The sequence below is a fragment of the Pogona vitticeps genome, chromosome 5 (assembly GCF_051106095.1).
Source record: "Pogona vitticeps strain Pit_001003342236 chromosome 5, PviZW2.1, whole genome shotgun sequence".
NCBI lineage: Eukaryota > Metazoa > Chordata > Lepidosauria > Squamata > Agamidae > Pogona > Pogona vitticeps.
Genome location: NC_135787.1, coordinates 104,635,421 through 104,652,458, shown reverse-complemented (window position 1 = coordinate 104,652,458; position 17,038 = coordinate 104,635,421). Strand labels below are relative to the sequence as shown.

The 17,038-nt window shown below is 38.2% G+C and overlaps 1 protein-coding gene across 6 annotated transcripts in view; it reads left to right on the top strand.

Annotated features, from left to right (window-relative positions):
• The window catches only part of MPPED1 (metallophosphoesterase domain containing 1), a 141,283-nt gene extending 124,884 nt beyond the window's left edge, over positions 1 to 16,399 (top strand). For all 6 annotated transcript variants that reach the window (XM_073000831.2, XM_078394211.1, XM_073000832.2 and 3 more), the window contains 2 exons: positions 10,520 to 10,633; positions 13,929 to 16,399. In XM_073000831.2, coding sequence (XP_072856932.1) covers positions 10,520 to 10,633; positions 13,929 to 14,047 — 233 coding nt within the window. In that variant the 3' untranslated portion in view covers positions 14,048 to 16,399. The remainder of the gene's footprint in view (positions 1 to 10,519; positions 10,634 to 13,928) is intronic.
• Positions 16,400 to 17,038: the final 639 nt, after the last annotated feature.

The following is a 17,038-nucleotide window of genomic DNA, read 5'->3' as shown; positions in this document are numbered from 1 at the left end:
ACATTTATGCTGAACTGAACACTGCGTGGTAGTTGTACACAACTCCCAGCTTAGATGTAAAATAAATGCATGAAAATAAAAGGCATAGTTTCCAGTACATGCTTTATTATATTGTAAAGTTACATGTTTATAGTAATTTAACAAATTAACATGTTTTGAATGACTGTACAAGGCTTCTTTCTTTTTTTTGAACTGATGCTGCAAAACCTCAATTTTTCTTCCTCTTTGGCCTTCCTTCTACCTTTGAGGTTTGTATCCCAGGCTATCCAGGAGAAACAACTGCAGTGATTAAGGTTCATACAGCTTCTTTTACTCCAAGCTTCTGGCCATTTATTCAAAGTCAATGTACTCCTCACATATATTTATTCATAATCTTTGTTGAAGTGAAAAAATCAGGATGATTTCCAGGAGTCAAAGGGGTTAACTAAATTGACAAATAATGAGGAAAATGCTCCAGAATTGTGGACTATATGATGTAAAAGTCAATGCAGAGTTGGGAGCAACCCAGACTTTCCCCTTCTAATCTGTTCTTTTCCCTTCTATAGCTGGAGATTCTACTTTTTCTTGAATTAAATGCATTCACATCCATTCAGATGATGTGGTTGCTTGAGCTGATGCAATTAGTTTCCCCAGCTTCCTCATTTAAGGTGGGGAGAGAGGAAGCAAAGGAGCACTTGTGGGGGTGTCAGATACCCTTGACTGAGCACCTCTTTGTCTCCAAAGCATTTATATGCTGTACGTTCTTGTATATATTTTCAAGCGCTTGGAGCCAGCACTGGTATGTTAAAGCAGCTAGGAGCCTTCTCCAAAAAAGTAAGTTTGGGGGTTGCGGGGAATCAGCACAGAAGGAGAAATCAGCAGCCAGCCCTTGTTTGGAGCTGTTATGGTAACACTACTATTACCCTGTCTCCTGCAGATCTGGACAGCAGCAGTAGAACCACCTTAACAAGGTGAAAACAAGTGCAGACTGGAAATGCCTTTGATTCTCTCTGCTGATTCCAGTGCGATCTGCTAAAGTGATTTCACCCAGTGAAACCCTGCTTTCTAGGTGTGACTTCAAAGTGGATCACTTTACATTTTTCCTGTTGTGTAGTTGCACCACAGTGCATTGTAGTCATTGAGCCTTGTATGTAATAAGATAACTGTGTATGGTGGCCAAGAGTTTGAGGGGTGAATTCAGCATCCTTTCCTTAAAGCTAATTTCAGCCAAGAACTCAGTTATTTATTATTTTGAATTAAATCTGAAGTACCCCTACTACTCAAATGAGGATATAAGGTGATTTACATTAAAATTGTATGTAGTTTTCAAATAAGTAACTGTGTTAATCTGTGCAAGCATATTCAGGCAAAAAATACAAAACAAAAATATTTCAAACCAAAACATTGTGGCACTTTAATTGATATATTTCAGTGTTAGCTTTCATGGATACATCCACTTCTTCAGATGTACTCAGCCATATTCTATATCAGCATATTCCATTCTTGTGTGAAGGAGTGGATGTGTCCATGAAGCTTGCAATGAAATATATCAGTTAGCTTGTAAGGTGTGACAATATTTTTGTTTTTATTCTAGTGTTTTGTTTTCATTTTTGCCTGAACATAAAAGCAATTGTTATTTCAATGTACCATCAGATAACTTAGGACTTAAAACAATCCTATGAATGAATGATCTCCAGAAGGTCCTATAGTTGTTTCTTTTTCAAAGGAAAGTGCCATCCTTACATCTCTACTGTACTGTATAGTTCCTCAGTACATTGTTTTCATCTTCTTCTTTTTAAAATCATGTTTAGATGATGTATTCATCTGTTGATCTTTCAGCATCCCACATCTTAATTTAAATTTCTCTTTGATTTATTAGATATTGTGGAAAGGATAGATATTTTTTTTGTTTGTTGCTGTTTTTTAGGTTTTTGCAACCGTTATTCTAATAATTCTCTTTGTGCCTGTATGAAAATTGCTTAAGAGTTGCACCAGAATTTGATTTCTTCATCTTTTAGTTTTGCTTCTCATTTGTCATTAACAAGTTTAAGAGTTTCATCAGCTACCCATCTAGGTTTTTCCTTTTCTTTTTTACTATTAAAATAACCTTCTTACATTCTTCCTTCCAGTAAAATACGACAATGCCCTAAATATTGTTGGTGTTAATCAGTTCAGGTGCCAGAAATATTTAATTTAAACTAATTAAAAAGTCCTATCCTTGTTTTTGGTTCCAAGATTCCCTAGGACCCCCTTTTGGGAGCACAGGAGGAAGGGGAGCCTTTAATAGTAAACAACAAAAACATCAACAGGAGCAGCAGCAGCAGCAAATACAACAACAACAACAAAATCACTACTGGATCATCACTGAAGGGATCAGAGGTGATATGTTACTACTAAACATTCCCTGCCTCCATCCCAAGGCTCCCAAAGGCTTGCCTAGGGCAAAAGGGAGTGAGTCCTAAGGGGTCTTGGAACCTAAAAGGGGTGGTGTGGGAAGCCTGTATTTAGTATAAATTAAGTATTTGCAATGGCAGATCTGTGCAAAATAATGCTAACAAGATTTTGCCCAATGTGAAACAAAATTGCCTTCACCTTGATCTTGGCATACAGAGTGATCTAGCATTCCATAATTGGCACGTAACATGATGTACTAATTTATAGATTCAGTTTTAGTAAGGGTAACTTCTGTAATCAAAGAGAAATAGAACACGAAAAGGCTTAGGAGAACAGTATAGCCAACACTAGCCTCCCTGAGAAGTAATTTCCACAACTGTGGCAGTGCTACACAGAAAGGCTTCTCTTGTGTCCAATTGACCTCACTTTTTTAGGGATTGGGGCATCCTGTAAAGCCTGGGATACATACCAAATTACTAGTTCCTGAGAAAGGTCATGTTTGAGTAGGGTTGCCAGATACATTGGTACCAAAAGGAAGACATTGAAAGACAAAAAGTAGGACAAAGGAGGACATATTGAATGTTTCATTTGAATCGTTCCAGATTAAACCCACAATCAATACAATTTTATTACAATTGCTGCCAATAAACGTCTCTTAATGAACTGACCAAGAAACAGTCATGTTAAAAAATAAAAATAAATTCAATGGAGGCTTTTTTTCAAAATACCAAAGAACATTATTTAAACAGCTAATTGTACAATTATTACCTTTTAATTTTTATTAATTACACAACATATTTCTCAGAGGAGCCAACTTTTCGCAGATCTTCATTAGCAATCACATATACATAAAACTGTTCACAAGTAATATTCTTCAAATTGTACTTTGTGAAAATGATTCCTTTTACAGAGTCTGTTCCTTTCCTTTGTCCATTGAGCATTAATCAAGGAGAACACTCTTTCCACATTGCTGTTGTGTCCAGGAATACAGAACAATAATTCACAAATTTTAAGTAACTCTGAAAAGCAACTTACATTTGGGCAACTTTGGAAAAATAAACATGCAAGAGTCTTTCAAAAAACTATTCATTCTTGTCTTGCACAAATGATTTAAGATTGCAGAAGAGTGGAAGAATCAAGTCTGTCTGTCTGTCTGTCTGTCAGTCAGTCAGTCTGTCTGTCTGTCTCTCTCTCTCTCTCTCTCACACACACACACACACCCTTCCTCAATGTTTGTCCATTTCCTCTCATTCAGTATGCCCATTTCCTCTCATGTCCATTTCCACCCATCCTTCCTTCACACCCTTGAGCCTTGCAGTCACGACCTTTTTTCATGGTTTTATAAAAGTAAGTCTCTCTCTCTCACACATACACCCTCCCTCCCTAAATTTTCTACAATCTTACTTTTAAACAAGCTCTGTGAAGCCACCAGTTGCCCTCTCACACCTTTCTTCCCTCCTTAATTGAAGTTTTCCCTTGTGCTCTCAGTCACTTCCCCCAGAAGCAGTCATTGATTGCCCCAGGCTTTGTTGTACAGTTGTAACCAATCAAACTGGCTTACCTCCGATCTCTAAAAGAACGGAGGATTTACAAGTGCCTTACAACCAAGGAAGGAGGGAGAGATGGTTTACATTTTGAGGTTTGGCTGCAGGGGATGGGGGTGAAAATAGAAAAGCCAGACATTTTAAAGCTTTTTAGCTTTGCATGCCGGACAGAGGACTTTAGCTTCAAAACGAGGACATGTCCTCATTTTGCCGGACGTCTGGCAACCCTGTGTTTGGGGTACTTCACAGGTAAGAGCCAGCACTTGAATTGGATTCAGACACAAAGAGGCCAACTAAACAGTTCCAAGTAATGTGTTATCTGGCCATTTGCAATCGTTGTTTGTGTAAGAAGCAATTCAATGGTGCTTCTGGAGTGGAAGGATCAGCTGACAAGAAGCTGTTTTTGACCAGGGGATGCTCAATGTATTCATAGTACTCACATTCTTTGAAGAAGCTCCTTCTGTGTAGCTACATTTCACATTAGTTGCTGTTTCTGAACTCTTTTTCAAGGACAGCTCCGTGAGGCCCCATTGATCCTAGGTGGCCTTAGGGTAACAGCTTCATGTTAAATGTGTGAATGCACTTCATACGTATTTTTCCCTCCTGTAAGCCAGTTTCCTGAGTTCAGCTTACCATCTAGTTATGAGCATAGTTATGCTAAGCTATTTTACATGATTAACTAAGGATCACAAAAAGATAATGATGAAGTACTTTGAACATCCTAAAATCTATAAGAACACTAAATATTTAAATGATTTGTACTAGTTATTTGCAAATATGAAACAACCTAAAGATCCATTTTCTACAGAATATTTTAGTCATATTTGCATAAACCATAGATAATTAATATTATACAAGCTGGAATGTTTACTCCAGATTTTTTAAAAAGCACACAAGGTAATTTTGCTGTTAATAAAACATGCTACTTTTTGGATTTTATATGATTTCAAATTCCTTTTCTATATTTGTAGGTTCTGTAGGCCTCACCTGTAGTCAGGCAGAAATAGTTGCACATGACAGCTCATGGGGCCCAAATAGGGAATGCATGTATTCCTCAAAACACTTATCCAGCCATCTCATTGAGACTTAGATGCAGTTTGCACTATGGGTCAAAATCTGCATCTGTATCACCTCCACACACAGATTTCCTTTGCGGGACCAGAGTGTTTGCTTAAGTGTTTCCATATGGAGTAGATATAGTGTATCTGGTGAAGTACAGAATGCAAGCATATTTTCATGACATACTTGTAGACTGATGTCTTTCTTTTTGTAGTGATTAGTATAGTAGCTGGCTTATCAGTACAAAATTACTTCCTTCCCATGTGCCTATTTACAGTGGTGCCTTGCTTAGTGACTTTAATCCATTCCGGAAAAAACATTGCTAAGCGGTTTCATTGCTAAGCGATATTTAAAAGCCCATAGAAATGCATTAAAACACGATTAATGCGTTCCTATGGGCTTAAAAACTCATCTTTAAGCGAAAATCCTCCATGGGGCGGCCATTTTCGTTGCCTCTAAAGCAAGGAAAACCAGCAGGTGGCCATTTTGTTTTCCTGGTGGCCATTTTGAAACCGCCGATCAGCTGTTAAAAAAGGGTTGCTTTGCCCTTATCGCTTCCCCGCGATCATCACAAAGTGAAAAAAGCCCATAGGGACCATCGCAAAGCAATCGCTTTTGCGATTGCAAAAAGTTAGTCACTAAGCGATTTCGTCGCTCAACGGAGCGATCACTATGCGAGGCACCACTGTACTTAGAGCTTATATGGACTATCTGGATAGGCTGGTGAATCTTAGGACCTGGTGTTAGCAGTTCAATTCCCTACAATGCCTTTTAGGAGAAGGGCTGGCCAGTGTAGAAGCTATATGACATCTGCATAACCCCAGAAGAAAGGAATTGTAATTTTAATCTAAGTACTGTATACCTGGGAAACTCTGGAAATGGTTGCCGTAATCTGGAATTGATTTGATGGCAATTAATAAATTAGTTAATGTATAAAGTAGTGGCTCAAGTTACTTGTAACTATCTTAGCTTTTTGGTAAAAAGGCATGTTATATTAATATTTTGTTTGCTTGTTTAAATGATTTGAGTGAAGTCCCTGTTCAAAGACTGATCAGTGGAATGTATGTACTCACAAATCCCCACTGATTGAGTGGGTCTTCTCTAGTGTGACCTGTTATGCCAATCAACAGGATTTCAGTTGTTGTCTGTGAGCAAGGTGGCATATAAACACAAGGGAAAAGTCCATTCAAGTTAAATACATTAGATCTTATTTATATCTGTGGGAGAATTGTACGTGTTTTAATATACTTAATTCACCTCTTGAAAACAATGCCATTTTAAAGCACTTACTGTTTGCTGACACTGCTTTGCTACTTTTAATGGTGGAAGAAACTGGTGTGGCAACTTGATTATGCTCCACTACTGAAACTTTCTCAGTTCTTCAATATTTTCAACTTGGTTTTATATAGAGATGGGGGTATATAGGCACCCAAGGGATGGTATTACAACAGGCTACCTGATTTGAATTTTGCTCTCTATATCAAATCCCAGTCAGCTTGTGACTTTAAACCACAGAGGTTAACTATTTAAAAAATCATTAATACCCAAACTTTACAAAACTTTTCAAAAATAATAGACTGGAATCTGTGGAGGTAACAGCTGAGTTGGCATAACAAAGCCCCAAAAATGAAAACTAAATTGCCCAACTGAAATCCTTCTCTTGCACTGCTCATTCACTCTGAGAGCTGAGGAACAGAAAAATAAGTGGAATGAGTGACACAACTATATTGACCTCAAGTAGCATAGAAGGCACCCAAGATTTGGAAAGCTGACAAGACAGGAGGTAAATGAATAAATGGGACAACATGGCCCATGGGATTGGCACAAATCATCTTTAAATGAAAACAATCCCTGAAAAGTTGCTAGATTTCATCTCTCAAAATTAACCTAGTTTTTGGAGGGGCTGATTTTTGTCCCACCTATGCCAAAACTCCAAATGAAAAAAAAATATGGATTAAATACATTGGTGAAACACCTATTTCAGGCCTTATGTGGCAGAGGAATGAGTTGCAGGAGAAGTTCAGTGGTAGAAGATAGACCTCCATATAAAACTTCCAATCTTCAATCTCTCATCAAACAACAAAGCTGGAAAAGAAATCCTGTCCGAGTTTGCTGCTAGAATGGATAAGATGATAATAAGAGCAGTGTCAGCTTTATACAGTATACCCAAAAGTAATGCCTTTACTCCTTTTTGATACCTTTCAGTAATATCCAAGTCAAGTTCCCCACCTACAGTTCTCACATCTTCTCCAAGGAAATGTTATCCAGATGTGTACTAAGAGCATGCAAGACTTACTCTTCCATCTTCTTAGCATTCATGACAGTGAAACGCAATATTAACCAGAATATGTATTTCCCTATGGTTCACCTGTTCCCTTCCACATCAGGATTTCCTTCAAAATATATGCCTCGACAGTCTGAACTGCAAATTAAACCCCTGTTATGATCAATCACAAATGAAAGCACACTAAATGCAAGGTACATAGTTGAGGAAAATCCCATGCTATAACAGATGCCTTTCACCACTTGGTGGATCACCTGTGCCAAAAAAGCCCCACAATATACCTATGCTACTCCTATAATTTGACAAGTGATGCCTGGATCTGCTGCTGTTATGTAATTTCTTTTCACTCATTCAAAATATGTTCCAGAGGTTGCCAGAGGGGGACAAGTGTACGGCCTAGACACATACCAGACATTTTCCTTCCCCTTCCCCATTTCTGGTTGCCTGTGTTATTTCAAATAGTCCCTTTCCATATACTCCTTTATTATGTCAGTTTTAACCACCCTACCTGGGATCCTCTGGGGCTTTTCATGGTATAAACTTCTCAGAAATTATTTACTAGTCCCTTCTTCTGATAGCACCCTGCAACTGTGCAGCTTGCCCAAGCTCACACAGATGGCAAGACACTGATCCCACAAACACTCTGGGAGGTCTTGGCTGACCCTTTTCCTGGGCAGACACAGTGGGGATTCAAACTCGTGAGCAGGTGCTTCAATCTACTGAGCTATACCAGCTCTGAGCTCTTTGTGTCCTATAGAGATAGAATCCAAAATCTTTCCTTCTTGTAGAGGAAACTACTATTTCTGTTTTTGTTTCATTTTTATTTTTAAACAAGCTTTCTTTTCTTTTTCGAGTTTTCATCAGAACAGTCTGTTTGATTGTTCATGACAAAGATTTATATTTTCCTGCCAGTTGCAGATTCCTGTTTTGAAGTAACCAAACGTTAGGGGGGGAAAATCTAAAGCAGTCTCTAATTGTTAGTTAGGTGTAATCAATTATTCTTAGTTTGTGTAGTCAGGTGTACATAATAAGCTGCAAACATATGGGAAAGCTTCAGAAGGCTGATATTGCATGCAAACAAAAACATGTTCAACATAAATAATGCTTAATTTAATGGAGAAGTTAATTTCATGGATTTTAGTTCGCAAAGTTTTTGAAGTGGAAATACTTTTTGCCTTTATGTAACAGCCTTATTTACAATTAACTGTTTCCAGCCACTGGGAAAGCAACAGCTTGGATTTCAGTCTGTTTCAGTGTGTTCTGTGGTAGATACTTTCTGTTCTTCTTCCCTCACCTCATCATTTTCTCTTAGATTTTTCAAGGCTGCATTGAATATAAGTTGTGAAATAATGGCTTGATGCTAGCTCTTTGGCAAGTTGTCTGACTCTCCATGTCTACCCCTGACATGGTGGAAGTTGTTTAAACAGATTTTTTTTAAAAAAGCCAGAAGTGTTGTGTAGAGCAGTGGTCCCCAAACTTGGGCCTCCAGATGTTCTTGGACTACACCTCCCGGAATCCTTCATCACCACCTCTGCTGGCCAGGATTTCTGGGAGTTGAAGTCCAAGAACATCTGGAGGCCCAAGGTTGGGGACCACTGGTGTAGAGGTCTGCACCACTGAGCCACAAAGCCACTGCTGCAGCAATGTTAGCTCCTGGTTCTATGTATGTATACCACATGAGGTAGAAGTTGGGGCTAGGTTGCCACATTAATGAAAGAATATATGTTGTGTTCTTTGACTTGCTATAGATTTATCTTCAGTTCTGCCCTCTGGTCCACATTGTGGCTGAAAACCAGTAGTAAGTCACAACTTAAGTAGGCCCATTAAATCAGTGGGGGTATGGTGAGTCAACTGCTCTGCAAGGTGCATTGATTCAGGGTGTGTGCATGGCCAAAGACCCCTACTGGGACCTTGAAAAGGGCATGGGTTTGTAAGGTAGTTCTAATGGGTAGGCTGGATTTGTTCCCAATTTTGATTTTCATTGTGTATATGTTTATCAGAAATCCATGCAGGCTGCTGCTACTGCTACTGCTGCTGGTAACTACTGCTGCTGCTGCTATTACTAGTACTACTACTATTAAAAAATACAAGACACAGTCTTTGATTGATATTATATAGCTGAAACACATTTTAACCAAAAATCTAAGTATTAGCTAAATATTGGTGGAATATGTCTGCTGTTCATAATGCTGCCATTTTGCAGCTCTGATGAAGTTAATTCAGTGATTTGCAGCTCATTATAATATTCTATAAAATTCTGAACCCATCATATCATGCCAAGCTTCTACCTCTGAATCTGTAAAAATCTGAATTAAATTAAATTAATACACTAATCAATTTTTTCCCTCAGGCATGGCACGTTGTTGTGTTGTTGATTTCAAAGTTTTATTCTGAAAATAAAATAGAGTAACTACCATGTTTTCTCTTCAGACAGATTTATTTTTCTCCCCTGGTTTTAATTTTAGCACAAATGAAGCTGTGTTGTTCTCAGCACAAATATTATAAGTGATACTGCATGCAGAGCAACAGATTCTACCTATACGAGAAGGCTTTCACGGCCGGGATCTAATGGTTGTTGTGGGTGTTTCGGGCTCTTTGGCCGTGTTCTGAAGGTTGTTCTTCCTAATGTTTCGCCATATCCCCAATAAGTTTCCATGGCTGAGAGCAGGGAATTTGAACCCAGGTCTCCTGAGTTATTGTCCATCACTCTATTACACCACACTGGGTATCTCATAATGGTCTTAGCTGTCATTTTAAAAATTCATTCTCTCATGCATCCATATCTTACTCGTAAATCCACAAACAAAAGAAACAAAAGAAGCCTTAAATTGTCCTACTGCTATCCTATTTATTTCATTTGACTCAAAGGAACATAACAGAGGGGTTAGTTAAAGATTAGAGGTTTGTGTTGTAGGCTTATCAGTATAGATAAATGAGATTTTTCTCTAAATTAATTAAAATAATTAGCTTTATTTATAAGTGCCTCTAGCCAATACACAAATACAGAGATTGTTACCTTAAACAACTGTTAGTGCCAAGGTTAGTGTTCATCATTTTGAGGTACCTATTCCTTCCATTACCCTGTGAATACTATTAATTTCTTCATATCGAGCAATGACTATATATGCTTTCAAAGATTTTTCTCAAAATATTCAGTTAAATTTTAAAGGAGATATTCCACAATGTGGATTTTTAAATTAAAAGTATGTTTCTTAGATAATTTATCTTTCTTCTTTTTATTTATTTCATCATTTTAAAGGTTTCTTAGATTGGGTTCCTAAGAAAATGCAAAGAGTAGGATGTGTTGAGCTGCTGAATACAGTCCAGAGACGAATACAGCCCCGACTTCATGTTTTTGGACATATCCATGAAGGTCAGAAAGTGTGTGTGTATGTGAGGGAGAGAGAGAATGAGAGTGTGTGTGAGAAAAGAGACAATTCCAGGTGGAACTTTTGGAGATGGAGCCCTCTTCAACAGATGAAGGAATCCACCACAAAATGAAGTGGTTCAAGTACAGTGTTGTCATTCAGATGTGCTAATATAGGTTTCAAGTGAATGTTGACCATTTTAGCTACCTTGAATTTGAAAAAGAACAGCCATAATATCCCAAAGAGTAATTGTTTGCTAGCTTTATGTACATAAGAACTTAGTACCTTAAATTATTTTGTTTTTCTGGTAGCAGTCAGTTCCTCTGTATTCTAAATTAAGTAAGGTGTGTCTCCACTGGAAAGAATCACTTTGGAAAGGGTCACTTTGCTGGGAACGATCTCCCTTAAAATCACCCTTCCATCCATATGGGAGTTGTTCCAGCGCATCCTCAAAAAGGAATAGCCCTGCCACTGGACCAAAAAGGTTCAGCTTGGACATAGAGCAAGTCAGGCTGGTTAGCAATCTCCTAATGCAGGGAATACTTACCAAATTTATGGATGACACAAAATTGGGTGGAATGACTAAAGCAAGCCTTGGAAGACAGGAACAAATTTAAAAAAAATATCTTGATAGACTTGAACATTGGGCTAAATACAACAGAATGAAATTTAACAGGGATAAATGCATAGATCTGCACCTAAGGGGGAAAACACCAAACACACAGTTGCAAGGTGGGGAATACTTGGTTCAGTGTTACTAGGAGTGAGAAGGATCTTGGAATTGTAGATCACAAGCTGAATATGAGCCAACAGTATGATGTGGCTTCAAAAAAGGTAAATGCTGTTTTACACTGCATTAACAGATGTATAGTCTCCAGATTAACCAACCAATCAATTTTGGTGCCATGTTTAAATTTACATAAATTTGTGACATAATCTCGCTCTTATGTCTGAGGAAGTGGATTTGATCAGTGAAAGCTCACATTAAAATATAAGTTGATCTTCAAGGTGCCAAAATGTTTTTATTTTTTTTCAATTTTTTTGTTTTTGCCTGATATACAAAGAAACAATTTGTAAGTCCCACCAAATATGTAAATTCTTATATCCTGACAATTGTAAATTAACTCTCTTAGAACACAACGGCTAGGATTTTCACAAGCACATGTCTGAGCAAATGCCAGTTCAGCTTCACTTGCACTGAAGGAGTAACACAAATGCCATTCAGAACTAGACTGATGAGTAAGTTGTGTCTGTTTTGGCAACATACACATTAAAATTTGAGCAGGGTGTTATAGCAGCACTGCTTACAGAGTAAGTAGAATGATAAAGGGGACAGAGTTCTTATTGCAAATGACAGGAATTTGAAGAAAACAAATGGGAAACTGCAAACTTTTGAGATATTTGAGGTCCTTACAGCTGGGTTTCCCAAGTAAGTCATCACAGCTAAGTTCAACACTACAGGCTGTTCTTCATAGGTTGATAGCATGCAGCAAGCAGATGAATTATGCCTCACACTAAATAGCTACATCTGCAGTAGTTATTTTCTGCCTGTCTGAAAAGAATAAATAACTGACTGTTCTCTCCCCACTAAAACTATTTTCCTTGCCAAAATTATCCCAACCTGAACTTATATTCCATGTTGGTCCATTGCTAATGGTGACAAAATCACCATTATTCTAGGGCTGCTGTCAACTCCTTCTTCTTTAGTAAGAACTTACTTGCTCACTCTGTTTCAAATGCTTGAGAGGTGCTGAAATCGTCAACTGTTTTATCTCTCCTACACAGACACACACTCTAACTCTCTGTGCCATTCACCAGCACACATATTAATGCTGGTTTGAATAACCGATTCTGTTAAAAATGAGATTTGGTTTGTGATCTGTCTGTCTTTCACTGAACAAATTCCTGGCTGATTTTCTAAGAAACACTGTCTGATGAGATGCATGACCAACAAGGAAATTTGTGTAACATATCTTATTTTGGCAGCAGTGGAGAAAAGGGGGGGGGACAGTGTGACTCCCAAGAGATTTATTCAAAACACTAATCTGATTAGAGACAATTGGCTCCAGAGAAGATGAGTTGGGTATAGTCTCTAGTTTGTTCACAGTAGAACCAAGAATAACTTCAGGATATCTCTACTAAACATGATCCTCCTGTCTGGAGACATTTTTTAAAATAATTGTTGAAATTGGTTGGAGAAGTTAAGAATAGTTCCTGTAAATACGTTGAGAATGACATTCAAGGAGACATCAGTGGTGCCATGTCCTTTCTGCAGTGTAGCAATGCATTAAAATCCTGTCATCATAATGTCACAGTGGAGAATGCTGCTGGATATAAACCCTCTTCTAGAAGATTTGGACACAATATAACCTGTGAAGCACCACATTCTCCAAAGTGACAGAAACCCCTTTTGCCCCCACAACCCCAGAATAAAGACGTGAGACAGATAATATGGGTTAAAACACAGGCCACACTTTATTGATTGAAAATTCAAATTAGCTATCCTTTGGCAAAGGGGAGGCCTGCTGTAGTGTGGAAACAGGTAAACCACAGAGATATCCAAATACCCCTTAATCAACAGATGGATGAGTCCCCGGCCCCAGGTTATCATAGTCTTAAAGACAGCAGGGACCCAGCCAGCCACTAACAGACACCCGCAGACCCCAAGCCATCTTTAGTTGATGACTGTTGGTCTGGAAGTGGCCCAGCGCATCTCTCCCCCCCAATCACTGTAATTGCACAATCTGCAGTGCTGGGAGGTCTGATGCGCTGTTAACTTACCTGATCTTACAGTGGGACTCACCAGAAAATACCTGTTTTTTCTGCACTACCCGCCAGTGTGACCGGAATTTCCACCAAAAATGCCAACACCCTGTTCCAGTGTGGGATAGGAGAAAAATTCCCCCCATCCAAAGGCCTATCAGGATGAAGGTCAAAAATTCCTCTCTAGCCCCAAAGGCGACCAAAGGGCAGCTCGAAGGGGAATGCCTCTTAAGTAACCTGGTGTACCCCCTTGCTCTTTAGACCTCTCGAGAGACCCTCAAGTTCTCGCGTTATCCGGGGATGGGAGGCAAAGAGCTGCCCACGCTGCCCGAAGCCTTTCTGGCCTGGCAGTGGCCGCAACATTCAGCTAACATACATAGCCAAACTATTTGCACTATGCAGGATCATAACACTTCTCTTGCCTGCCACTGATTTTGATAGTTGACTTAAAGCAAAGCAAAAATATAACTACTCAAAAAGACCTTTCTTTCTTTCTTTCTTTCTTTCTTTCTTTCTTTTTTTCTTTCTTTCTTTCAGGTTATGGAGTTATGGCTGATGGAACTACGACCTATGTGAATGCTTCTGTGTGTACAGTGAATTACCAGCCACTCAATCCACCTATAGTTATTGATTTGCCCACACCAAGGAACACTTGATTATTGCAGGATGTAAATATGAAACTCTCAGCCTACACACAATATTAGCAGCTCTGTGTTGCTTGCTGAAAATTATAAGTGAACATACATTAAATTACAAATATATTTTTCTTCTTTCTTTATGGACAAATTGGAGAGTCAAAAATGAACAGAAAGCAAAGGCATTTGGTATTCACAGGCTTCTAGGAGTACCTTAATGAGGCTAGCAGTTCGTTGTTTTTAAAAAGCAATCTAATACAAAAGGGGATGCCTTCTATATGGAGAGATGTTGATGCATTTTGTATATTCCATGTTATCTTGAACATACTAAATGAAGAAGACTCTTCAGCAAAATGATTCATTCCTAATATCTGCGGTTCTACTTGTGTGCTGCTAAATATTAGCATTTGTTTATTTAAAACTGGCTTCACAAGATAGTCATGTGGGCAAACAAAACTGTGCCATGTTTTTGGAACTGTTACAGCAGGTATAATACAGTATCCCTAGATATTTAAGAGGTTAAAGGAAGCACAATTCTTATTCTTCTCTTTTCAAATCAATACCGCTCTAAACCCAAATCCTGTTGAAGTTTTCCCAGAGTGTTTAAGGGCAGTTGCACAGTGTTTTCTTCTCTCATGCACACCCACAGCGCCTGATTCTGCTTCCACTGTGAGGCTGAGTATGCAAGAGGAGTCTGCCAAGGGTGAGAAACATCTATGAGATTGCCCTTACACACAAGTGAGTATAGTTTTGCCCCTAGTCTTTTAAGTTCAGAGTATTCACAAATTATCTTTTTGAGTCTGCTATTAATAGAATGAAATGTGATATTGTGCTCATTATTAACATGATGTAAACAGCAGAACAATCCATAAGAGAGATAATTAGATATAAACTCAGGAACAAACCACTGCCCCAAGGATCTCAAGAATTTTGGTATTGTAAAATCACATTTCGTTTCTTTATGGGAATCCATTATTACAGGGCCTTGATGTTTGGGACTCAAGTCACATATTCATAATGGTAATTCCTGCATTTTGATTCTTCTCTGGCAATGACACTAGAATTGTATGGAATTTGCACCTATTTATAGCTAATTGAACATAATCAATGATATTGGCTCTGCTGTTACTTTATATTATCCTTTTATTAGATGGAGATGGGGATTGCCTTTTTATCACATCAAATATGGTGATTTGGTAAATAAAGCACCGAGATTCACCGTAACATGATAATAAAGAAAGAAAAATTCGAACTAGGTGTTATTTTTGTAGAGGACACTATACAAATGCTTTAGGTTACTTAAACAGTGAGCTCTCCAGATATGTGAAATCACCTTTACACAAGGAATACAGATCTCGCATCTTCATCAGAGCTGACAAATTATGTGCATGCACCAGTTATTCTTCAGAACTGAAGAGGAATCCATACAAGCAGTTCACAGCAAACATATAAACGTGGATTTTATTATTATTATTTTGGGTCAAAAGCACTTCAGGAACTTAGGGCTCAGGGTTAAATCTCAGTGCTGTACACAATAAGTAGATTTTCCATGTTATTTCATTCACTGGTAATTTCCAGGATAAAAACACTCATTCAATTATTTGTTGACATTCCTGAAGAAGAACTCGAACAGACGTTTTTAGCATTGTATGATGATCCATTATGTTCCAAAATTATCTGTTATTATGGATTAATGATATTGTTTCCATGATCAAGTGTGCAGGTATATAATAGTGTGAAGAAGGACTAAGGTAATCCAAGCTATATGCCCAGGGAAATAGCAGATATCTCATTCCTATAACATAAATTCATAAATTCTGTGATAGTAATAGCTTCCAACATGTACAACCTTGGTCATACTTTTTTGAGCACATGTTTATGTGCTCACATGCATGATCATGTGGAAGAATGTTAGATTATGAACCTGCCTTAATGTGGCTATTTTTAAAAAGATGATTTTGCCTAAGTCATAACCCCAGAAGAATGAAAATAAATGAAACTTGGCTTTTTCAAACTTATAAAGAAGCTTGAAATGTTTACATTTTCTCATAGCACTTGAAAAACACGTTTAGAAAGAGCTGGAGTATATTACTTTAAAAGAGTCCTTGCCCCTGCCCTTTTTGTTTGCCTCAAGAACATTTCTATGTCAAATCGGGAATTATTCTCTGAAGAATATTTCTCCTGAGATACATCCTTTAAAATATTGTGTATTTTTATGTGAGAATGATACAAAAACAACAGTTTAAAAAGGAAACATTAGAAACTTTTAAGATTATGGAAGTTTTAAAGTGTATTGAATCATTTTGACATAACTGGATTGTTGTTGTATTTTTCAGTCAAGCATGTTAGATCAATAAACATCTTTCAAAGTTACCAGTTGTTTTTTCTGTACTGGGGGCAGGGAGGCAGTCTTTCAGATTCAAAACTATACACACACACCCTTTAAACCTAGTTTACCATTATGGGAGCAGGGGGAAGGAAGTTTTTATTCCTGCCTTAAGCCAAATGGCAGGCCAGTTTCAGACAAAAGTGTAACTCCCAGGTGTCATCTATCTGTGGAAGAAGCGGTTTGTGCATGGAGAGCTGATGATGACAGTACAGTACTGATATAGATGCACACTGATCTCATAACATTCATCCAGACAATGCTACAAATACACAAGGAGCAAAAGCTGTCACATTGGAGAGCTGGCAGATTTTATTTAATATAAGTTTGAGCTACCTTGAGTCCCATCTTTGTCAGGAAGGCAGGATATTATTCAGGATTTGATTTATACATTACTAAGGTGATGTGGCTGGCACTAAAAAAGTGAGGTTGATTACTGAGTTGACTTTGGACCACAGGGCTGAAGGAAAACTCATTCTAAGCTTTGCCATCAAGAGCCATTGGGGTATTTAATCTCCCCACCCCCCACCCCAGTAATGGGGAAAGCATACAAGGCTATAGTACATCAGCCAGTGGAAGAGTTTACTTTCACCCTTTGTATCAGAAAAACCACTCACCTTCAATGC